This window comes from Equus przewalskii, chromosome 17, assembly GCF_037783145.1.
Source record: "Equus przewalskii isolate Varuska chromosome 17, EquPr2, whole genome shotgun sequence".
Classification (NCBI taxonomy): Eukaryota; Metazoa; Chordata; class Mammalia; order Perissodactyla; family Equidae; genus Equus; species Equus przewalskii.
This window is the reverse complement of record NC_091847.1, coordinates 18,337,635-18,363,781: the sequence shown is the minus strand read 5'-3', so window position 1 is coordinate 18,363,781 and position 26,147 is coordinate 18,337,635. Positions and strand designations below refer to the sequence as shown.

At 41.2% G+C, this 26,147-nt stretch overlaps 1 protein-coding gene across 1 annotated transcript in view; it reads right to left on the bottom strand.

The window, feature by feature from the left end:
- Positions 1–21,021, bottom strand: part of ACMSD (aminocarboxymuconate semialdehyde decarboxylase) — a 70,172-nt gene extending 49,151 nt beyond the window's left edge. Inside the window, exons 1-3 of the mRNA XM_008531613.2 lie at positions 20,803–21,021; positions 13,989–14,033; positions 4,597–4,693 (exon numbers count right to left, since the gene is read on the bottom strand). Coding sequence (XP_008529835.2) covers positions 4,597–4,693; positions 13,989–14,033; positions 20,803–20,859 — 199 coding nt within the window. The 5' untranslated portion in view covers positions 20,860–21,021. The remainder of the gene's footprint in view (positions 1–4,596; positions 4,694–13,988; positions 14,034–20,802) is intronic.
- Between the last annotated feature and the right edge of the window lie 5,126 nt (positions 21,022–26,147).

Genomic DNA, 26,147 nt, shown 5'->3' with positions numbered 1-26,147 from the left:
TGTGTCTTTTGATTGGAGAATTCAATCCATTTACATTTCAAGTGATTATTGATATATGAGGGCTTAATGCTGCCATTTTATAACTCATTTTCTGGTTGTCCTGTTTTTCCCTTGTTTCTCATCCCATGTATTTTGGACTACCAGTTCAGTTTGGTAGTTCTCTTTGAAGATTTTCTCAGTTTTCTCTTTGTTTATCATTTGTATGTCTGTTCTGATTATTTGTTTAGTGGTTACCATGAGGTTTGTATAAAAAACCTCAGAGATGAGATAGTCCATTTTCTGATAGCCTCTTAATCGCTTCATCTAAGCTGATTCCATCCCTTTCCTCTTCCCCTTCTAAGTTATTGTTGTCACAAGTTATTCCATCTTGTCTTGTGAGTTTGTGGTCAAAATGACGAGATTATAGTTATTTTTGATGTTTTCCTTCCCTTTATCTTTAATGTTATAATTACTTGCTAACCTATTCTGATGGAGAGCTGCAATTGCAATGTTCTGATTTTGTCTGCTTATTTATCTCCTTGCTCAAGTGACTCCCCCCCCTTTTTTTTCAGATATGAGGGCCTTCTTGATAATTTCTGTGTGTGTGTGTGTGTGTGTGTGTAGGGAGGGAGTCTTGTGATGATGAACTCCCTTAGCTTTTCTTTATCTGGAAAAGTTTTTATTTCTCCATCATATCTGAAGGATATTTTCACTGGATAGAGTGTTCTTGCCTGAAAGTTTTTGTCTTTCACAATTTTGAATCATCATTCCATGCTCTTCTAGCCTGTAAGGTTTCTGCTGAGAAATCTGCTGAAAGCCTGATAGGCATTCCTTTGTAAGTTATTTTCTTCTGCCTTGCTGCCTTTAATATTTTTTCTTTGTTATTGAATTTTGCCAGTTTTATCACTATATGCCTTGGAGAAGGTCTTTTTACATTGATATAATTAGGAGTTCTATTAGCTTCTTTTACTTGTATTTCCAGCTCTTTCCCCAGGTTTGGGAAGTTCTCAGCTATTATTTCTTTGAACAAGATTTCTGCTCCATTCTCCCTCACTTCTCCCTCTGGAATATGTATAATCCTTATGTTGCATTTCCCAATTGAGTCAGATATTTCTCAGAGAATTTATCGTTTCTTTTTAGTCTTAGTTCTCTCTCCTCCATCTCAAGCATTTCTACATTTCTGTCCTCCAGATTGCTAATTCTGCCCTTCATAATATCAGCTCTTTTTATCCAGGGTGTCTAGATTTTTCTTTATCTCATCCATTGTGTTTTTCATCTCCAACATTTCTTATTGGTTTTTCTCTATAGTTTCAATCTCTTTTGTGAAGAATTCCTCTGTTAATTAATTTTGTTTCTGATTTCATTGAACTGTCTGTCTGAATATTCTTGTAACTTGTTAAGTTTTTTAATGATAGGTATTTTGAATTCTCTGTCATTTAGATTACAAATTTCTGTGCCTTCAGAATTGATTTCTGGGTGCTTGTAATTTTCCTTCTGGTCTGGAGTATTAATATATTTCTTCATGTTGTTTGATGGCATGGATTTGTGTGTTTGCATAGTGATAGTATCTAGCCAAAGTGGTGGCAGGTGGAATACTGAGCCCACCACCATCCCTGGCGTCTGAGCCTGTCCTCCTGTGGAATCTATGCTGACAGAGCCTGACTGTGATTGTCAACTCTGTTGCTTGCAGCTGCTGCTTTTCTAATATATGTGCAGGTGCTCTGGCCAACCAGCTGGGCTAGTGAGCTGGGCTGGGGGAGGGGCACTTTCTTTCGCATGCATGAACTCTGTCCTTGCTGTCTACTCTCCTGAGGTGCTGGCTTCATGAAGACACCCACGCAATAGCTTAGCCTCCTCTGTGTAGAGGTTACCCACAAGCTGTGAGGGAACTTGGAGAGTAAAGGCATTCCTGCAGAGAGCCACCCCTCCCCAGTCTTTTCTCAGAGCCACACGTGGTCCTGTGCCCCGGGTTGCTGCTGGGGAGGGAGAGGAGATCCCCTTACCTCCTTCCACTTCCTCCTGGGGAGTGTAGCACCTCCACCTTCAGATGTATTGCTGTGTGGGCCTCTCAGAAATCTTTGTGTTGTGTGGATGTCCTCTGTTAGTTTATGAATGTTCTTTTCATTGTATCTTAGCAGGGAGAGTCTAAGAGAAGCACTCACTCCACCATGATGCTGACCTAGAGCTTGTATTTTTTAAAAGGGGTGTTTAACAGTATGGCATAGCATGATGTTCCCAAAACTTACCTGTTGATTAAAATGGGGGGGGGGTGTGTGAGAACATTATGAAAACAAATTCCTAGACCCTCCTTTGGAAATTCTGACACAGTGGATGGGGCTTGAAAAAAAATTTAAAAAACACCCCAGGTGATTCTTATCTTGAAGGAAACTTGGGAAAAGCTTTAGTGGTAGACTAAGAGAGATGGCTCTAGGGACAATCCTAGCTCTGCCACTTACCATCTGTGTAATCCTGAGCAAATCACTTAACCTCCTTGCACTGTTTCGTTAACAATAGATACAACAATGCCTGCTACTCAGAGATGTTGAGAGAGGATTAAATGTGAGCAGGTATGTGAAACACCAACCCTCTGACTCCTCTGGGGCCTCTCAGCCTCCTTCATACAGAGAGGACTGAGCTCCCACTCCAGCCCTCACCAGACCTGGATCCCTCACCAATTCTGACCTTCCTGGGTCTGCTCCAGACCCAGCTTCTACAGGAACTCACCTAGTTGAGGATTTAGGAGATGCTTACATATATATCCTCTCGTTGTTATCTTATCATTTTGGTCTTTCTCAGCTCTGCGTTGGATCTTGTAGTGAAGTGACCCAGGGGCTGCCAGTTACATTTCTTTCCCTGTGAAGATGGGATGGACTATTGCAATCTTCAGTGTTGGGCCTTCATCATTTTGTTTTCTCACCTCCATGGAGGTGATAGGATAAGCCTTTCGGGCAGGACTGCCTGGGTTTTAATCCTAGTTCTGCCCCCTTAAAGCTGTGTGATCTTTAGCAAATTGCTTAACTTCTGTTCCTCAGTTTCTTCATCTGTGAAATGGGCATATTAATAGATGCTACCTCCTATAGTTGTTATAAGGATTAAGTGAGATAATACACATTAGGTGCTGAGAACAGTGCCTGCCACAGAGTAAATACTGAGGAAATGTTCATCATGACTGTTATCTCAAGGATAACCACGGAATGAAATACAACAAAAACCAAAGGAGACACAGTTCATCTAAACTGCAGTCATAAGCAATAGTTCTGACACTAGTCATCTGAGTGTCATTTCCAGTAGTTTTCTCCTTGAGAGGGTGGGCCCTGCTCAGCCTTCACATTTAGAGCAAAACTTTGCTCTTTGCTATAAGTCTGAGAAGATTGTTCTCTCTCCAGCTGCCCTCCCACCCCTATTCTAGAACAGGGGCGTATACATCATGTTGTGTAGAATGGTCTACAGAGGTGCTTCAGGCTTTCTGCAAAGTTCAATTTGAATGCCATTTAAATATACTTTTAATTATTTAAAAAAGTCTATAAAGCGATATCTGGTCTAAAGTATTCTACACCAAATTCTAACATGCCAGAGACCACTTCATCATTTAGGGCTAATAGGTTAACTAGTTTTGTACAGACCATGGAATAAAATGTCTCCTGCCATCTCTGTGTATATATTTGAAATTCTTATAAATTTGTCTTTGATTAAGAAGTTGGTACTTCTAAGGTGCTCTTTTATTTATGTGTATGAATTATTTATTTTCTGGTTTAAATCTAGACCACTGATGTCAAAATTTAGGCTTGACAGTGTTGTCGTGGTGAGTTCCCATCACAGCCCATGAGCATGGCCCACGTGTGTCCAGAAGGCTGGGTGCTCTTGTTGGAGTGCACTCTCCTTGGGTGGCACAGTCAGCCATGCAGTAACAAGTGCCTGTCATACAATGCGGCTGTCATACCATATTTTAGATAGTTTTTGAAATTCTTTTAAATTGTGAGAACTTCTTTGATTCTTAAATGTAAAATAGGAATGCAAGCAATTCTTAGAAATTGTTACTGATTCAGCTTTGAAACAAAAATTTTCTAATTCTCCTCTTTTAAATTTCTGGTTTGGTTTCATTGTAGAGTATTCTGAGATTAAATGATTAACTTTTTTTAAACTCTGCTCCCATTGCCACCCCTATAGGTCAATGAGGGTGTTCTGTGTACTGTGCACCAAAACAAACTACAGAAAGAAATTGGATCCTGAGTCTGACTAACCAGGCATCCTGGCATCCTTAATCTGTGAATTCTAATTTTTACTGTTTTAATTGGCTCTATAATAATTAAGTACTATGTATTTGAACTTAAAAAATTTTTTAATAATAAAATGTCACTTTTATCTTTTTGATGATATAGCATTCTATTTTAAAACAGGGTATACTTAATTAAAAAAAATTTTAAATCTACACTCTAAAAACATTGTAGTGGAAGGTCCCATCCCTCCCCCAGTGAAGCTGGAACACCCTGGCCTGGTGGAGAAAAGGTGATAGGAGTTGCCATCACATAAATTATGTAAAGTGGTCAACAGGCTTTGGGGGCAGACGCTGCTTTTCTATCAGATGCAAACATTGCTAGCATTTGTCCTTGTGAGTACCTGTTTTGTCCATTTCTCTAATACGGACTTCTGGATCCCAGCAGTTCTCTTGGACCACTCTGAAGACCTGCCCATCTTTCACCATCTTTGCTTCTCCCTAGGGCAGAAATCCCACATCAGCAAAAGGCAACCTAAGCCTACTTAGATTAGACCTTCTTTGTATGCTTTGGAACATGCTTCTCCCCTAACATTTTTAGTGGTTTTTACTTAATCCTCCCAGAAGTAGAAATCGGTTCATTTAATGGAACTGAACTTTTCATCGTCATGCCTTAATATTGGCTGAATTTGAAGAGATGTGCTCTGTGTGTGTCAGTGACTGGACACAGAGAGAAGAAGGTCATGGTCATGGCCTTTTGGGGCTGCATGACTGAGGATAACTGGTCACCTTACCGACCTGAACCCACGGGCTACAAGACCTGAGAGGATCGCCCAGTGCCTGGAAAACTCTAGATTCATAACATTTTAGGATTGGAAAGGCTCTCTGAGACAGATCATCCAGTCCTAGCATCCAGTTGCTTCTAGAGAAGCAACAGATGGATAGTGAGAGTAAATAATTTGTCTAACAGAGCATGGCCTACTGATGTCAACACCTGCAGGAGAAGGCGGACAATGAAGTGAATCAGCCTAGCAGCACATATGAATTTGGTGCTGAGCTGCTAGCTTCCACTGGGCTCATGCTTGCCTGTGTACAATACCTTTTAATATGCGGTGCAGGGGGGCCAGACTAAATGGCTGTACAAAACATGGCAGTGGTCTCTAAATTGAGCCTCCAGTTTGTGATCCCTAAAGAAAAGGGAAATGTTCTGATCTAGGTCCCTGAAATCAGACTGCAAGGGTTCAAATCCCCATTCTACCACTTACTGTGTGGACTTAGGCAAGTTAAACAACATCTCTGAGCCTCAGTTTGCTCATCTTTATAATTATTTTTTTAACTTACCAACCAAATATTTATTTAGCCCTTAAGGTGGGCAAGATGATTTCTCTGAATGATGTAAGACTTCAATGATACATAGTTGAGGAAAAAAGACAAGTTCATAAACTACCACTGAAAAATTAGATCATAAGCATGGAGATTGGAAAGCCTGAGAGAAAAGGAAGAAATTCAGGCACAGATCCCTGTCCATGGAGACAAAGAATAGTGTACTTGAGTTGGCTGAGCAGAGGTTCAATAAGCCAGAGATGGTATTATGCTCGGCAGTGATGTTCAATTTGGAACATCTGAATATCTCCCTCTCTTTGTCACTTAAATTGAAAGTGTCTTTGCACTTCTCCTGGATGATTGGGCATAACCAGGGCAAAGCCTTCTTCTCCTGACCAGGCCCAGTTGGAATGACAGGTCAATTGTTGCTTTAGAGAGGAAAGAAGATTCTTGGTTCTTCAGTAACCCTGTCTTCATTGCAACTCCTTCAGTTCCGTAAGGAGGTATCACTTCCAGCATATCACCCAGCATACAGGACACTCGTAAGTAAGGCTTGGACTTCTTTTGGCTCAGAGAACAATACAGGTAGGACAGAAGTCACGGTCACATTCGGTGGTGACTACTTCCTTTAGATCATTCTGGCAGATAGCACAGATTAGTTCATACTCATCCCATTCAGCCATGGCTCTATGGTTTCTTCTGCTTTGCGACATCAAATATCTGTGAGTCTCAGCCTCTGTCCTACTTGCTGTTCTGTCTAGAAGTTTCTGAGGTTTTGTTCATCTTTAAAATAATAATATGACTTACCTTAAAAAAATAATATGACTTACCTTAAAGGAATCTTGTGGGCATGAAATGGGATAATCTATACAAAGCACATAGTAGAGTATCTGACACATGTTGAGAGGAAAGAAGTGTGTTATTCTTAGTATTAGTTATTAATGATGTATGGTTAATTAGAGACTAGGCTGTCTCCTGATGTTCCCCTGCTTTGAGGGCACCCCTCCTCTGGTGATGCTTCAGGGCCTCAAGATGCCCTTGGGCTCTATGTGTTGGTCAGGTGGGCAAGTGGTGATCAAAGGCCTTGAGCTCTGCTTGGTGGAGTCCTCTGCCCTCCTCCTCTTCCTCTTGGCTTGATCATGACTTGCACTCAGGCCTTGCCATAGCTTCCTTCTTCCTCCTTCTATTCCGTGGACAACACCTTCTCCATCTCCTGCGTAGAGAAGGTCTTTTCATCTTCAAGTGTGGTGGTCCACATCTGCATACATAGGAAGACCTCAGATCCATGTTTTCGTTTCTCATGGACTGGGGAACAAGTCAATGGGCAAATGACTTGGGTAACTGTTACAGGTGTCTATATCCAGGCAGAGTGGAGTTTCTGACACCAGGACATCAGGGTTGATTTGCCTCAGTTCTCATAGTTGGCTGATCATTCCAGTATCTGAACCACCTTCCTGAGTCAGGGAACCTCCTGTGAGAGCCTTGGTGGCGGCAGAGCTCAGCCTCCCTCTACTAAAACCCAAAAGCCCAATACTTGCTCCAAACTTGGCCAATCAATGCTTGGATTTGAATCAAGTACAAGAGATGCAAAAAGACAGGAACAGTTGAATTTATTATGCCAGTGATTCCAGCAGTGACCACGTGCTATGTCCATTGGCAGTGGTACTGGTGGGAGTGTCCAGTGTCCAGCTGGGAGGTAGCAGCTCCCTAGCCAGGCTGTTCCTGTGGCGTTGCCTTGGCTATGGCTTCAATCACCTGGTTTCCCTTGGTTCCTGCACATTTATGAATGTGGTTCCCTGGGCATTTTGTAATTCTTGAGGGGCTTGACCACCGTGCCACCATGCTGGCTCCTAAACCTCGCTTTTTCTATCTGTAAAATGTGGATCATTTTATTTGTCATGCTCGTGACCACTCACCATCTTTGGAACACTTCCTATGTGTGAAGACATTTTCACATTTAGATCCCCCTTTCCTGAGGGAGAATCCAGAATTCACTTTCTTAGTCTCCCTTGTAGCAAGGACGCTGGCATATGCTCTAGGCTCTGCCAATCAGAGGCCCCATTTGTGGCTTTGATTTGGAAGAGAGCACGGTGAGAAGGCAGGGACCGTGCAAAATCCACGTTTTGGCAAGGGTGTTTTCTCAAGTGTCAGACCTTGCTGGAGGAGAAACTGCAACACTAGTCTCCAATCTCAGCAGTATCACCATGAGCTTCCTGTCTGTGACCAGGAGTAGCAGCATTTGCGTCTTTGCTGGAGCAGCTCCCCAGATATGATTGTACATTGTGCATACTAGCACAGCCTCAGAGCTTGATCTCCAGCTCTCCCAGGAAGTCTGTGAGCTGTTTTTCTAATTAAACTAGATAGAGTGGATTCTGTTGTCTGCAACTAAGAATGTTGAGTGATACAGAAGATTCAATAATAGAATGTTTGTAAAGAACTTAGCACCAGGCCAGAGAACATGCACAATCAGTGATGGCTAGATTTTACCATGTTATCAATAACATGGCAAAGGAGGAAATTGGGTTTCTCTGGGAGGTGCATTACTAAGTTTTGGTTTCAGACAAAGCAGAAGATGTTAAAGTAGAAATAGGTCATTCAGTTCAACTCTTGCATTTACCAATGAGTCCATGTGGTGCAGTGGTATAGAGCTTAGTTGGTATGGAGTTGGGAGAAGAACCCAGGTTTATGAAGTCATTTTCCATCCCACCAGGCTGATATTTGGTAATTGGTCTCTGCTTAGTAGGCAGAGGTTAATTACTATAATTTCCTAAAGAGTCTGATCTTTTGGGGAGGATTGCTCTCATTACATTGCAGGAAAATCAGATTTACTAAACTTCTTTTTCCATATCCTTCATGCTGGATCCATGATAATGCAAATGGATGACAGCAACCATCAGTGGAACTCTTTGTGAGTGAAAATTGCCACATAGCAGCTGTGCCCCTATAATAGGCTCCCAATTCTCATTGTTTTTTCAGCCAGAATTTTGGGACCTGAGAGCCATGGTAGAGAATCAGCTCCTGATCCCTCTCACTTTACATTTGGGAACCCAGGATCACTGCAGGGCTATAAATGTGCCTCAGAGGTCAACATTTGCTGCTGGGGAGTCACTGGTGGTGGGGGGTTGTCTCTTAGTTTCTGTTTTTAACATTGACCTCAATACCAACCAAGATCTTAAACTAAACTAATAGCCAAGTAATTGGAGCAAGTTGCTCTAATTTATTCAACCAAGAAACAAATTCTGATTTTTTTCTAAACTCTCAAAATAAAACCAAGTTTTTTTAAAAATAAAGAATTCTCCAACCAACCATCGCTACCCAGATAACTCATTTCAAATACACCTCAAATATCTTTTAAGCCAGAACAGCACGGTATAGTGGAAATCATGATACTGGAGGGGTCGGGAGACCTGGATCCTACATGTAAACCACTTACCCTCCCAGGACCTCAGAATCTAACTATAAAATAAGGGCTTAGTGAAAATGAGGTCTAAGGTCTTTCCCAGGATGATGTGATGTACCACCAAGACCCCCCTTCAAGAATAAAGGACTTATTCTCCCAGCTTCTGGGAGCATTGCCCGCAGACAGCCTTCAGCTGTCAGCCCCTATGGGGAGATGGGAAGACTGCCTTGGCTGAAGAGAGCCAGCCCCCTCAAGGTCCTGCTTCATTTCCAGGGCAGCCCACTTCCAGTGACTGATTGACATGGAGATGTAAAGACCCCAGGACTCCCCACCTTGGAACAACTCTGAAGGTCAGCTTTAGAGCTCCTTCTGGGTCAGCTGAGGCCTCCGTTGAGACTACATCACGGCTCAACATTGCCCTCTGTTCTATCCTGCTTCCTTCTCCTCCCTTCCACTGTGCTCTAAGGGCACTTCCTGATAAACCTCCTGCATGTTGATCTCCATCTCAGAGTCTGATTCCCAGGGAACCTAACCTGTGACACTTCTGATTCCTAAGTTCTAGTTCTAACACTATTTGCAAGTAAGTTCGAATATGGCTGGTATTTCAAATGTCTGGTACTGCCTGTATCATTAAAAATGTATTTTCAAGCCATCAGATTTCCATTCTCCTCCGCCTTCCCGCAGTGCCCACTCAGGCTATCCCTCTAGACCGCGCAAGGTGCCATGCTGGTTGAACTTGAGGTGCAGAGTTGGCAGAAATGGACGAGACACTGTCACTAGGAAGCAACCTCTGTAATCACTCTAAGTCTCACATTGCAAGCTTCTGAAAGACAGCTCCATGTGGGCTCTACTACAACTGCTTCAAACTCCACTCACCCAACCTGTTTGTCTGTCTCAGACCTCGTTGTCCTCCTGGCTCGGCGGCTTCTGTTTCTGATGCCTGCATTATCTTTCTCATCCCTCTGAGACCACATCATTTTTTCCACTCCCTCAGTCTAACATGTCACCATCCTATCTGTTTCCCAATACCACTGGTTCTAGCTCCAAAATAGATCCTGCAGTAGTCCACTTCTCTCCATCTCCACTGCTCCGGCCTTGGTCCAAGCCCCGTCCCCCCTCACCTGAACAACTGCTCCAGCCTCCATCCTGATCTCTTTCTGCTTTCCCTCTCGCTCCCCTCCAACCCAGTATCCACCAAGCAACCAGAGTAAACTTTTAAAACCCTAAATCATCTCTTGCCAGCTCTCCACTTATAACTCCCTAATGGATTCCCATTGCCCTGAAGGTAAAATCCAAACTCCTTAACATGGCTGGTAAGACCCTGCATGATGTAATCCCTGCCACCACCATACCTTCATCACGCACCTACACCTTTATAAACAGGCTCTTTATTAACTCTTTCCAAAGTGTTCTAATTTAAGTGCGCCATTTATTTTCTGTTTGGAACCTAATTGACTTAGCTAAAAAATAGGTACATAAACATATTAATTAATATATATCCTTTCTATAGCTGCTTGTATATATAAGTAAAATAATAGGAAAAGGTCTGGGAAGATACTCACCAAACTGTTAATAGGAATTACTTTTGAGGATGGGGAGTGCTGATCCAAGGGAACTGTGGCCTTATCTCCAATAGCTTAAATTTAAAAAGGAGAATTTATTCAAATATTACTTATGTAATGAGAAATTAACCTTAATAAAACATGAAATGGGGGCACTGGGCTAGATTAATGGCTTTTAATCAATTTTGGCTATGACCCCACTTTAGGAAGTATATTTTCCGTTGTGACCCAGTACACCCATATATATATCTATTTAAACAGCTAAAGACTAAGACAAAAGTTTCATGAAACAGTATCTTCTCTTACCATACACAGTACATTCTGCTAGTTTCTTTTGTAATCTATTTTATTTTCAAGGCTGTCCTAACCCACTGAATTGGTATTGGGTTGCAAACCATATTTTCAAATACTTGGCTAGATGATCATTAGCCCTACAGTTCTATGATTTTTTATTTATCTATTGCCTCCTGCCTTGGGCTCCCCACCTTCCCTGAACACCCTTACTATTTATTGTCTGTCTTGCTCAGTTGGCATAAAATTATCACTACCCATATGTTCTTTATCCATTTGAGTGTCTTCCTGGCTCCCCAGTGAGGGGGAAATCATTTTGAAAGCAGGGACCCGATGATCAGAGATAACACAGAATAGTATGTGTGAAAATGCTAAGTGTGATGGAAATGGTGTGTGTATGTGTGTGTATTTATATTCCCAAGGGTCTAAAAACACTCAGTGGATGTTTCTAGTTGCTGCTGACCCACGAATTTGAAATAGGCCCTGTGTCTACCCTCCTTTGAAATGCTCCCAGGTGTTCCTGCCATCAGAAGTCAATTCTACCCCCACCCCAAGCAGCTCCTGAGAGGGGGCCATACAAACTGGCTTGCTAACTAAACTTTTATAAATATTCAGCCAAAGGACAGATGATGTTTTTCATTTCTGAGCAGGGTTATACTGTGGCAAACAAATACCCCTCCATTCATTCCAAAAGCATTGAAAAACCAAAGGTTCAGAAGAGAAACAAATAGGGCAAACCAGAGAAATGTTTTGGAAAGGCTTTCAGAGAACAGGAATTTCCAGGGTAAATCAGTTATGGGGGACAGAAAATATTTGTTCACTGAAGGAATGCAGGAGAATAAAAAGAAATTTCAACCCCAAAATACTGGATTTTTCTCATTGCCCTTAGCCTAATTTGCATATTTGTATATCTTTGCACATTGTTTTCCAGTGACTGTAATCCCTGACCACTGTATTTATGAAATACAGATTTGGTTCTGGTCTGTTTTGCTTCGTTTTGTTTTTGAGAGAGAGGGAGGGAGGTTGTCATTGTTTTGTCCCATTAGACTACCATTGTATCCAGTTTTGCTGGAAATATGTAGGTAGTAGATATGACTGGAAATATTTTCCTTCTTGTTTCTTTTGGTGATTTGCTGTTAAATTATGCAAGTCCGTTTAAATACAGTATCACGGTTGCCAGCTGTAGCTTGGGACGCGGAGTAAAAAGAAAAAAAATCACAGGCTTCCCATCCCTACACCTGGGGCTTCTTCCTAGTAGCCTTGTAATCCTCTCCACTCACATTTTTCTCGCCCTTAGGGAGACTTGAGGCCAGCTTAGATCCCCAGCTCCCAGGCTGGGAACTAGCACTTTTCCCAGGAGAAGTGTAGCCCAGTGTCTAGACTGGCACTAGTGGGCACTCTTTGATGAAGGTGAGAATGAGCTGCCGCAGAGATTCTGATGTTTAAAACTCTTAATGATTCCCCACTGCCTTCAGGATCGAGTACAAAGGCCTAAACCCTTCCTCCAAAGCCCCATCTGATGAGGCTTCTGCCCAGCTGTTCAGCTTCTTCCCACCACTTTGCTCCCCAAACTCTTGCCTGCCTCTGTCCATTCTCCACAGAGCAGCCAAAGTGGTCTTTGTAAGCCATTAAGACCCTCCAAAGAATATGCATTTCGTTGAGAATAAAATCCAGACTCCTTTGCATGTACAAAGGTCCCTCCATGCTCTGGCCCCTGCTTACCTCATTAGCCTCGTTTCCACCATCTCCCTCTTTTACTACATCTCAGCCACATTGCCCTCCTTTCTGTTCCTTGAACACAGCTCTTCCTCATATGGTGGCCTTAGCAACTGCAGTTCCCTCAACCAGAGACACTCTTCCATGCTTTTCCTTCGTGTCCTCCAAGTCTTAGCTAGCTTCCTGACTGGCCAGCCCAAATGAATCTTCCCAGTCACTCCCTGTTACAGCACTGTTTTTTATTCCATTCTCTGAAGTGATCGTGTTTGTTTGTCTCCCCCTAGAATCTGAGTACCATGAGGACAGGGAGTATGTCTCTTTTGTTCATTGGCATATTCTCAGTGTCTGGACTGGTGGGCCTGGCACCAAATAGGTGTCAATAAAAATCAGTGAGTGAGTGAATGTATATGAGCCAGTGGTTCTCAAACTTGAGGAGCATCAGCATCACCCGGAGGCTCGTGTCAGATTGCTGGCCTGACTCTCAGAGTTCCTGATTTGGTAGGTCTGGTATGAGGCCAAAGAATTCGTATTTCTCCGAAGTTCCCAGGTGAAGCTGCACTTGCTGGTCCAGGGCCACACTTTGAGAAATGCCATCACTGTGTGCTTGAGTTCTGGGCTTACATATGATTAATATCTCCATGCCTTTGTTCCCTGTCTTCTCTTCTTGGAACCTTGTTTCCTTTATTCCTTGGGCGAGCCTTCATCCCTGCTTCAAGACTTAGGATGAGCACCACTTCCTCCAGGAGGCCTTCTCCAATCCTTGGTGCTCAGTACCTGGTGCGAAAGAAGTCTTAACCTTATCACACTGCATTGCCTTACCCCTGTGCGTGGTAACTGTGCTTCCCAGACTGCGAGTCCTCCAGGGCCTGGCTTAGTCATGTCTGTGTTCCAGCTGGAAGCTCAGGAATGTTCCCTCCATGAAGGCATATGATGCCTCTGAAATTGAAGTCAGACCTGACCTCTGTGCAGCCCTAGACTTCTGGCCCACTCTCAGGCCTCATTATTTGCAGAAAGCTTTGCCCCAAGCCCTCCTCCTCTTGCCTTTTCCTCTTACCAAACTCAACCCTTAATAACAGTGGCTTCTTCTCCTCTTTGTCTCAAATGTTTAATTTCTCCAGCTTGTGCTCAAACCTAAATTGTTCCATTTGTTTGGTTGGCTTTAGTGTTCTGTAATAACCTGTGGAGAGGGCCAGGTCACTTCCTTAAGACAGAGTGATAAATGCTAAAATTGGTTCTAGGGCAGGAAAAAAAAGAGAGAGACAGAGAGAGAGAGAGATTTCTTAATGGATTCTCAAATTCCAATTTTATCTTCCTAAATGCTGCTCTTTGAAGTTACCCCCATTTTTCCTAATGATTTTGAGAAACCTCAGTACTGCTCCCTTGCCTACTGCAAAGCCAATGGGAGGACAGAAGCTTGAACTCCCTGGAGGTCCACCTGCAGGCAGATCCCAGGCTCAGGATGTCCCTGGGTCTGCGGCATGCTCACACTTTGGGAAAAACTCACCTTGCTATGGTGTTGGAGCTGCACCCAGCCTCCATAGCCAAATTTCTGCAAGAGAGAAGCACAGTTATACTGGAGGACCAAAGCAGAGAGGACTCCAATAAAGGGGCATCCTTGCGGCAAAGGATCCCAAGCTGCATCCTTTCAAGTGTCACCTTCCCATTTTTTACCCATACCCATGTATCACTTATTCAATATTTATATTTAAATCAATTTACTTTTTTCCTTAAATATATTTATTTAGGAAGAAAATTCTGCATCATAGAAATCCTAATTTTACCTTTTCTCCTAATGCAGGTCACAATTTTTAAATGAAGCTTAACATTAAAAAATATTTATTCACCACCTAAAATCATTTCAGGACCACCAGGAGTACACAGACTATAAGGACCACTCTTCGGGGGATATCATCTTAGAACATTAACACTGCTCTTCAAACTGGGTTGCAATCCATGAGTAGATCATGAAATCAATATAGTGGATAGTGACCTATATGTTCTAAAAACACAAAATAGTATGTGTAGCAGATGCTGCTGGTGTCCCACCCATGTTCTCTCCCCTTAACATTTCTGTGCGCACCAGCTCTCCTTCAACTGACAGTACCAGCGTTTCTTTGACAGGGGCTTCTCTCTCTCTCTCTGTCTTTTGTGGGGGTTTTTTGGTGAGGAAGATTGTCACTGAGCTAACATCTGAGCCAATATTCCTCTGTTTTGTATGTGGGATGCCACCACAGCATGGCTTGATGAGTAGTGTGTAGGTCTGCATCCAGGATCCAAACCTGTGAACCCTGGGCAATTGAAGTGGAGTGCATGAACTTAACCACTATGCTACCGGGCCAGCCCCAACAAGGGCTTCTCTTTTGCCACTGGAACCAGCTTTGATCAGGCCCTTTGGGCGAGATGACTCTGAGGTGAAGCACACATTCTATACTTTCATTGGCTGCTTTGCTTTCCCTGTCTTACTTCCCCACTCTACTGGTGTTTTCTGGGATCACCTCCAAAGTAAACTACTTGCGTTTGAATTCTTGTCTCAGGGTCTGCTTCTTGGAAAACCCAAGCCAAGATAGTAGAGCAATAGAATGGAATGGGATGGGATCGGATGAGATTAGATGGGATAGAATAGAATGAAATAGACACAGCAAAGGAAACCATCAACAAAACAAAAAGGCAACCTAACAATTGGGAGAAGATATTCTCAAATCATGTATCTGATAAGGAGTTAATATCCAAAATATATAAAGATCTCATACATCTCAACAGCAAAAAAACCCAAACAACCCAATTAAAAAATGGGCAAAAGATCAAAAAGACATTTTTCCAAGGAAGACCTACAGATGGCCAAGAGGCACTTGAAAAGATGTTCAACAGCACTAATTATTAGGGAAATGCAAATCAAAACTACAATGAGATATCACCTCACACATGTCAGAATGGTTATAATGAATGAGACAAGACATAACATGTATTGGAGAGGATGGGAAAAGAAGGAAACTCTCGTACACTGCTGGTGGGAATGTAAACTGGTGTAGCCACTATGGAAAACAGTATGAAGATTCCTCAAAAAATTAAGAATAGAACCACCATATGATCCAGCTATTCCACTGCTGGGTATTTATCCAAAGAATATGAAAACACGAATGCATAAAGATATATGCACCCCTATGTTCATTGCTGCATTATTTCACAATAGCCAAGACTTGGAAACAACGTAAGTGCCCATCAAGGGATGAATGGATAAAGAAGATATGGTATATATACACAGTGGAATACTACTCAGCTATCAAAAAAGATGAAATTTTGCCATTTGCGACAACATGGATAGACCTTGGGGGTATCTGGTAAGTGAAATAAGTCAGAGGGAGAAAGTCAAATACTGTATGATCTGCCTCATAAATAGAAGATAAAAACAACAATACACAAACACATAGATACAGAGATGAGACTGGTGGTTACCAGAAGGGAAGGGGGAAGGGAGGAGGGTGAAAGGGGTGACTGGGCACATGTGTATCGTGATGGATAGTAATTAGTCTTTGGATGGTGAACATGATGTAGTCTACACAGAAATCAAAACATAATGATATACACTAGAATGCCTCCATGTAAGTAATTATTAGTTTCATGAAACTCTTGTTTCTGTTGTATATAAGGATATTTGTACTGAATCACAATATAAAATATATTTCTTCTTGGGGGTCATGAATAAAATATTTTGAAGGCCTCTGCCTAAGAACACAGGTATATATGACTCGTCTAACTACAGGTTTTTAAAGTCTCATTTCATTCATTCATTCATTCTTCAAACCCTCATGGAGTCCCACCCATGACCAGCCTTGCTAAGGCAGAGAAAACAAAAGTGAAGGACAGTTCCAATCTGCGTCGGACACAGTCTTGAGAGAGTGGGACTAGGATGGGCAAGTAATTGAAGACTGGCAATTGTGTGTGAGACGTGCTGTGACAGAGTGACGCACAAGTTCTCTGGAAGCCTGCAGGAGGTTACTGATGTACAACTTGGGTCACGTGGTATCAGGGGAGGGAGATTGAAAAGGTAGTCTGGAGTCAGTCGTTTGTCGTCATTAGTTAATCATCAACCCATTCATGTTGTTTCTGCTTTTCTCTTTCTTCATTGCATAAGGAGGTCAAGGTTATTGAGGTGTGTCTATTAATATTTAATAAGGAAAGGCAGCTTTGAAAAGAGACATTAGTGCTTCCAAAGGGGCTTCCTCTTCTAAAATGAAACTAGTACTGGCTTATTCTTTTCATTTTTTAATTGGAAAGTTTGAAAAAATAGTGAGAAAAGATCAGAGACTGATGTTTTGAAATAATATTTTACCCACTAAGAAATGATTTGAAGAGAAGGAAAATCCGTTGTAGCTATTGAACTATATGAAGACAAAGGAAACTCTGCTATAAACTAAAGTCACTTTAATACTCACTTTACTCTGACTATATAGACGGGAAATGGGGAGAGAAAGAGAAAATGGTTCCAGTAACATTTAGATGTATTTTTATTTATCTCACTTCTCCCAGTTTGAAAACACACAACTGTTTCCTCTAGCTGTTTCGTCACTGGCTTGCCTGCACTCAAAGGGACACTTCTACCACGTAACAGACCTGATTGCTTGACCTGCAGGTTGGGAGGCAGGTTCCAATGACCCCATGCCCTCAGTGGGTTTATGTGAGTGCGAAGAGTTGGGGAGCAGCAGGTGTGGAGGGAGGCACTGGAGGCCAGGGTGAAGCGAGGACGTCCTTCAGAGCTGTGATACTCTCCTGGGCCAGCTCTCCGAACTTGCGAAAACAGAGTAGGAGGAGGGGGGTTACCAGGCCTGGGGCGGTGGGGGGATCGGGGAGATATTGTTTAAGGGTACAAACTGGCAACTAGTAGAAAAATAAGTTCTGGAGATCTAATGCACAGCTTAGTGATCATAGTCAACTAGATCTTCATTGTTCTCAACACAAAAAAGAAATGACAATTATGTGATGTGGTGAAGGTATTAGCTAATGCTACTGTAGTAATTACATGGAAATATATAAATGTGGCAAACCAACATGCTGTACACCTCAAACTTACACAATGCTATGTGTCAATTACAAAAATATATGTAAAAACACAATATTCTGTTTTAAAAAAAGGTGGATGTGGTGGTGGTGCTGTGCTGAGGCCCACAGTACCATGTAGCTCTGCGATTCTAGGTTCATTTCTGAGTCTCAAGTACCTCATCTGTCAAGCTGAGTTAATAATATAAGTCCTATTTGGGTTTTTTTCCCTAATTTTTAAAAATTATTTTATTGAGGGGCTGGCCCCGTGGCCGAGTGGTTAAGTTCGTGCGCTCTGCTGCAGGCGGCCCAGTGTTTCGTTGGTTCGAGTCCTGGGCGTGGACATGGCACTGCTCATCAAGCCACGCTGAGGCAGTGTCCCATATGCCACAACTAGAAGGACCCACAACAAAGAATATACAACTATGTACTGGGGGGCTTTGGGGAGATAAAGGAAAAAAATAAAATCTTTAAAAAAAAATTATTTTATTGAGGCCATATTGGCTTATAATATTGTGTAAATTTCAGGTGTACCTTATCCATGTACACTGTATCTGTACATGTTTCCGTGTAGACTGTATCGTATTCACCACTGATAGTCTAGTTTTTGTCCGTCACCATACGTATGTGCCCCTTTATCCCGTTCTCCTTCCTCCAACCCCCTTACCCTCTGGTAACCGCAAATCTGTTCTCCTATAAGTTCTATTCACATTTCACAAGATTTTATGTTAATGAAATACACACACACACACACACACACACACACACACTGCTCCCTGGAAGTATGAGACCATTATGGTTATTATTACTACCATCGACATCATTATCATTATCATTATTAAGTGTACCAGCTATCTGCTTGGAGCACGTGAGACTGATAGATAGAGGCCTGGTTTATTGGGACAAAAATGCCCCTGCCCTCTTTTGAGGTGATAGCTAGCAGACAGGGAGGGGAGGTAGTGTAAAGAGCCAGCGGGACATGTGCTTGGGAAGTCCTGCCCATGCTCTGCTCCCCTCAGCTTCCTAAGGAGTTTTAACAATGTCCGTAGGGCCCTGCATTCGGTGGGGCACCTAGAAATTGTCAGCTCTTGATGACCTGTTCTCTGCTCAAACTAGAGGCAGGCTTTGGAGTGGGAGGCAAGTAATGGGAGATGGGGTTGTGGCACAGGATATTAGGTAGAAAGTTTTCTCCCCTCAGCAAAGAGAAGGCACCTTTTTAGGCTGCTATATGTCTTCCAGATGAAGAAGGCTGAGAGCTTATGAAAGAGATCCTTATACTTCGTGGCTTATTTAAGAACAGCTTCCGGTGCCCAGAGGGAATGTCTCATTGGGTCCTAGGTTTAGTGGGAAGATGACCATCTTTCTCAAGGAGTCAGAAGAGTGCGTTCCCCAGAAACAAGATATTTCTCTCGGACATTACGTACATCAGTTTTGGAGCTGCTGAAGCCTGGATTTAAATCTGAATTCCACACTGAGAATCCAACAAGATTGAGTAGAACGGCCAGGCTCTTCTTTGCATAATCAACTTTACATCCGCCAGCAGGAGGAACTGAAAAGCCCTCCCCTACTGGCGAAAGAACATTTTAACTATGATTGGCCTGCTCTCTAAGCACCAAATCCTCATCTGGACAAAGAGGTAGATGCTGTGGAGCTTGGAGGCTCTGCTGCTGTGACATTCTCTTGGAGGGTGGGTCATGCCAGCTCTCTCGGGGGAGAGTACAGGTGGGCAGTGTCCCCCAGACACCACTAAGGTAGTTCCCAAAACATTTCACGCCAGTATTCTTTGAGACTCAAATAAAGAGAAAAGCTGTCATGTTGAATATAATGCTATTTTCTTGGGATAGATCAAGGTCTATTGTAAAATACTAAATCCTTAAATTTCTAAGCCTCTCAGATAAGGGAGTAGAGTCTATTCCTTCCATTTCCTGTATCATAAATTAATTAATTGCTTTAGTCAGTGTATCGTTCATCAGGCAAATAACCATAAACTAGGGGTAGAAAACAGCAACACCATAAAAAGTAAGAAATGCCTGCAGCTTCCAAACAAGCCAAACATACTCCTCTGAAGTAATTTGTGAATTAAAAGACTCTGGTGCATTTCATTAAAAAAATCCCTAACATTGTGAATGGGTGTTTACACTTGAATAAAATATGACAAGGACAACAACATTCAGAACAGCAAGTTCCCACGTAGGCACTTAAACTCCTTTTGGAGTGGTTAGTTTGATAGAGTTAGATTTACTATTAGCTATAATAGGAAAGCCTTTCAAAGATGGTTCAGTGTCATTTGTATTTTTCCATCACCTTGTTTATCACCATCTTACCTAAGATAACAATAGACAAAGAAACACTTAAGATTTACATTCATCCAGGAGGCAACTATGAGAAGAAAATAGCTTCATTGACTTCCACAATGAACCACATTTTAATTAGAGTTTGGGTTAATTCATTTTTCCTCACTTGAGATAAAAATAATGAAACATTATCAGTGGGGTGAAAGTGCTATAGAAGGCTGAAGTTTGGGTAAAACCTGATACTCAGCCTAAACAAAAATAAAGTCAATTTTAAATTTCTTTCGTGCCCCCACCTTCTTCTTTTAGTATTAATTCAACAGTTCTTAATGACAAAGGAAATATCCATCTTTAGAGAAACACAGAGAATGCTCCTTAGAGACACTCATTGTGCAGAGGCTTCACGTCATTTCCTCTAGGGCTTTTTGATGTTCCTGCTCCCTAGTTCTTCATAACAAGGATTTACAGCTTAACGTCAAAAAGGTAAGGTTGCAGACAGTATCCTAAAATAGACTAAAAAAAATTTCACCAAGATATATCTTGGTGCTTCTAAAACTTATTTTAAACATTTTGGAAAGAAGATACGTTTTAGAAGTCCTGGAAACCTATCCTATTCCATTTTTAATAGTCTCTTACTTGAAACTGCAACTTGAAATGCTATAGTTGGCATGTATTTTCCAAGCAGCTGAAAATGTGATTTAAATGGAAGTAAAACTGCCTGACTTAAATTGTCCAGAAATTTTAAAGAATGCTTATTTGAGGGGAAAAAGGGATTTTTGAGAAAGCACTTAACTTCTTTGATCCAGTATTCTTCCAAAATAAATATAAAAGCCACGTTTAAAAACTAGAAATCAGAGCTACTAAATAATTTAAAATCACTCCTGCAGAGAAACTTAACATCTGATTCCCAGAAGAAGAGAAAGGTCTGTGATAGAGGCACTGAGAAACCCTGGAGGAGTTCCAGAAATGATTCAGCAAATTAATCCCCATTACCTTTTTTAGATCTGGCCATTCTTTTGGTAGAATATGACTATGGATGTCAATTTTCATCTCCACAGGACCAGAGAAGCGTGTGAGGAAAGAAGCTTTGATATCAAGGGATCTCCAGGATAACCATGGAGTTAATGGATAAACTTAGTCCCTCTATGGCTACCTTCGGGTACCAGTCAGTGGAGACCTGCTCAGCCCAGGCTAAGTGCATTGGGACTGCCTTTTTAAAGCTCAGCTCTCTGTTTATTTGACAGCTTGGCTTTGGGTCAACAGCTCTTTGGTAATCAGGACCCTAGGCACACACACAAAGGACTGTAATAAACCCTATGGCGTCAAATGTCCTGCAGGTATCATAAACCACAGCAGGTCCAAAATGGACTAATTGTTTTTTAAAGTAGTTCAATTTTTATCAAGATATACATAGTTAAAACTCAAATATATTTGATTAAAAATCAAACAGGACAGAGGGCTTTTAAAGAAAATAATAGATCTCTGACTCACCCCTTCTTACTCTTGGTTTCGTTTCCCAGAAGCAACCAATTTTAATGCTTTTGCTTTTTGTTCAGTTGGTTATCTCTAGGCCTTTAAACAGTATTTAGAAATTAGCTTGTTCATCAAAATTTAGCATGTTGAAAAGTTGTGGAGGAAGTTATATCTTTACTTTTAAATCGTAGAAAGATCCCATTCTTCATATATGTTGTTTCATCCATTGCCTTTTTGTTCATTTGTTCATTCATGCATTCAACAGATATTTATTGAGAATTACTATGTGCCAAGGATATAAGGTTGAATGAGAGATAAAATGATACGTATATTGTAATAGATAGTTGTACTAAGCCTAAGTGTAGGGAAAAGAAGAGAGCAGCAATTTACATTGAGGGTTGTCAGAGTAGTTTGTGGAGGGCTTCCACTGGAGCATAAAGTGGGGCTCACGGTCATGCCTCTAAAGAAGCCCTTTATTGTTCTATGTTTAACCTTTCTTATTCCCGGAAAGCATAAAATGTTCAAGGGACCTGAGGCCCCTGGCAAAGCCTTAAACCTGTTTTGGGATGCTCCCTTCAGCTCAGTCTACACATCACAGGGACTAAATAGTTACAAAAGCCTTCCTACTAGGCTATTCAACTAGATTCTGGAAATTATAACAAGTATTCTTTTCAACTAGATTCTGGATAAATTATAACCAGTTCAACTAAATCCTGGATAAATTATAACAAACATTCTTTTCAACTAGACTCTGGATAAATTATGACAAATTCAACTAAATTCTGGATAAATTGTAACAAACATACTTTTAAAGGCTACTCAGATTGGAAGAAAAAAGGGAAATCCTCAAAAGCATTTTTAAAAAGTTCAATGAGCTAAAACCAAATGAGTGAGTCTTTAACATAGAGGCACATGCCAATACTCAGAGCAAGTGTAAGCGCTTTTAGAGCACTTCCTATGGACCAGGCACTGTTCCAAGCATTTTACTCATATCAATTCATTTCTTCCTCATCACAGTCGTATGAGAGGAACTATGACCAATATCCATTTTATAGAAGAGGAAACTGAAGCACAGAGAAATTAGGTAACTAGTCCATGGTCATACAATAGTAAGTGACAGAGTCAGAATTTGAACCCAGGCAGTGTGGATTCAGAATCCTGGAGCTTTGAAATTAATATCCCACCAGAGGAGTGAGAGATCATACCATGGGCTTGTACCAAGCTGGGACTCCCTCATTAATGAATTGGAAGAGAGACTGGCACAGAGAGATGAGAAGATTGAGCATGTACAAGAACATCACAAAGTACAAAGGATAGAAAGAAACTCTAAAAGGAGTGTAATCAGACTGCTAAAAAAGAGGAGAGAGGAGTGCTGGCCCAGTGGCCAAATGGTTAAGTTTCCATGCTCCACTTTGGCAGCCCAAGGTTTGCCGGTTTGGATCCTGGGCACGGACCTACACACCACTCATCAAGGCATGCTGAGTCAGCATCACACATAGAAGAATTAGAATGACTTACAACTAGGATATACAACTATGTACTGGGGCTTTGGGAAGAAAAGAAAAAAAAAAAGAGGAAGATTGGCAACAGATGTTAACCCAGGGCCAATCTTCCTCACCAAAACCAAAAAAAGAGAGGAGAGAGAGAAGTTGGAGGAGAGATATTCCAAGAGATAATAGCTAAGAATTTTCCAGACCTGATGAGTCAACAGATCCAGGAATCACAACCTATATCATGAAGGATTAACAAAGAGAACTCCATTTCTAGAAACCTTGTAGTGAAACTACAGAATACCGATAACAAAGATTAGACCCTATAAACAACTAGAGAGAAAAAGAGAATGCCTTCAAAACTCAGCAATTAGACTGACAGCTGACTTCTCACAGCAGTGATGGGAACCGTAGGACAATAGAATAATATGTTCAAAAGCCTGAGAGACATTAACTGTCAACCTGAAACTGCATACCTTGTAAAACTTTGTTTTAACAATGAGGGAGAAATAAAGGTATTTCTAGATAAAAACTGGCTTTGCTACCAACAGACCCCCACTAAAGAAATTTCTAATGATGTACTCCAGAAAAAAGGAAAAATGACTCCAGAAAGAAGGTCTGAGATGTGAGATTGAGTGGGGAGCAAAGAAACTGGTAAACAGATAAGTAAATTGAAACAATATTAAATATTTAAAATAATAATAATGCCTATTTTAAGGAGTTAAGGCACTAGGAAAAGGTTGTCCAGCCATACTCTTGGCTTTTCTCTCCAAAGTCTGCCCTCCTGACAGCAAATCCCCTCATTTTAATGTCTTTACAGCAAATCTCCTCATTTTAACATCTTTTGCAACATGAATAAGAACTCCTGAGAACTTGAGAATTCCTGAGAATCTGAGAATTTCCTAAATCATCAAGTTCTGGTTCCTTTTTTCTTACCAGCTTTTCATTCTGTCTTTTCCCTTTTGCACTTTACTGTAAACAGCAAGAAGGAACCAGGATGAACCTTTAACACTTTGCTTGGAAATCTCCTCAGCTAAATATCCAATTTCATCACTTATAAGTTCTGATTTCCACGTGACTGTGGGACATACAGTTGAGCAAAGTGTTCTGCCACAATATAGCAAAGATCACTTTTCCTCCACTTTCTAGCATGTTCCTCGTTTCTTTCTGAGCCCTCACTAGTAGAATCTTCAACAATTATATTTCTACTAACAGTCTGTTCAAGGCAATCTAGGCTTTCTCTATCATGCACCTCAAGTTCTTCCAGCTTCTACCCATTGCCCAATTCCAAAGCCACTTTCACATTTTTATGTATTTGTTACCGCAGTACTCCACTTTCAGGTACCAAAATCTGTATTAGTTTCCAAATGCTGCTATAACAAATTACCACAAACTTAGTGGTTTAAACCAATACAAATTTATTATCTTAGAGTCCTGGAAGTCAGAAGTCTAAAATGGGTCAGCAGGGCTGTTTTCCTGAGGAAGGCTCTAGAAAAGAATCAGTTTTCTTGCTTTTTCTAGCTTCTAGAGAATGTCTGCATCCTTGGTTCATGATCCCATCCTCCATCTTTAAAGTCAGCCGTGTAGCGTCTTACAGTCCTTCTCTCTGCTTCTGTCATCACATCACCTTTTTTTGGGCTCTAACCCTCCTGTCTCCCTCTTATAAAGACTCGTAATTATAGTGGGCCCACCCAGATAACCAGGATAACTTCCCCATCTAAAGATCCTTAACATAATCACATTTTCAAAGTCCTTTTTACCATGTAAGGTAGTATTTTAACAGGTTCTGAGGACAGGACATGGACATCCTTGAGTGGGTAGCATTATTCAGCCTACCATAATTAGGCATGGTAAAATTTCCACAGTAACTACTAAAAGAATACAGATAAAGTATATAACTTCCAATCCAGTTAAGTGGAAAATAGAGTAAGAAAAAAAATTAATTCAGAAGAAGGTAATAAAGGGGGAAAAAAAAAGGAGAAACAGAAATGGGCCAGCCTCATGGAGTAGTGGTTAAGTTTGGCATGCTCTGCTTTGGTGGCCCTGGTTTGTGGGTTTGTATCCTAGGCACGGATCTACAGCTCTCGTCAGGCATGCTGTGGTAGCAACCCACATATAAAGTGGAGGAAGATTGGTACAGATGTTAGCTCAGGGCTAATCTTCCTCAGCAAAAAAAAAAAGGAACAGAAAATGTAGGCAAATAGAAAGCACAAAATAAAATGGCAGAAATAACAAAATCCAGCTCTATGTTGTTTATGAGAAATACATTCAAACTATAAGAATATTTAGTTAAACTATACTATTATATATATATACATATATATATATATACATATATATATATAGTTAACTAAACTATTTAGTTAAACTATAAGAATATATAGAATGTTTGAAGGTAAAAAGATAAGAGAAAATAAAAGAAGCAAAAGAAAGCCATAACAGCAATGTCTGTCATAAACACTTCAGGGCAGTCCAAATAAAACAGACTACAAAACAAAAAGTGTTATTAGGGCCAAAGAGGATCACTATACAGTAATAAAAGTTTCAACTAAGTACAAAGCCATAAAAATTCTAAATTTGGTACACCAAATTGCCTCAAAATATATAATGCACACACATATATTGCAAATATATATATTTGGCAAATCTTCCCACATATGTCTCTCAATTATGGTTCGGTCAATCAGATAAAAATCATCTGCAGGGAGATGCAGAGGAGGGCCGCAATGCTGGGGAGCCTCTGAAGAACCTAAAAGTGTTCCACAAGAGAGAGAGAAAGAGAGCATTTTAAGCTCCAGCCTGCCCAGAGGGCTCTGAGTCATTTTACCACAGGGTCATTCAAGTAACAACCGTCCTAGAGCCCTGACATTTCTTCTCCTCCTACTTTGGCCCTGGGAAGGAGAACTCAAGCTCAGGGAGAAGCAGCAATGCCAGGTGGGAAAGGAGAAGAAAAGATCAGTGCCCACTTTCAGGGAGAGAAGCCTTACCGTTCAATGAGGGTTGAAAAGATTACTAATGTACTAGGCTTTTTTACTTTTTCAACAGAGCCTGGGTTTGCAATTTAAAGGGATCTTAGGAATTTTTGTTACCTAAAAGTGAGTAGACATGTCCTGGAGGCTGCATAGGTTTTCATCCAGAGGGAGGAGAAAGGCTACCTTCACCAAGCAGTATTAAAGGGAAAGTGGGAGATTTAAAATATTGCGTACGTAACAACACCCAATGAGTCGCGTGTTCGATGTTCCTGTAACAGAAGAAGAGAGCCAGGCTGCTATTTTTGCTTATCAAGACAAGCAAAGCTTTTGGCTAAATGGAGAGGAGGTTATAGGGTCCTCATGAGCAAACGGATAACACTCTTTCAGTTTCTACTATGACACT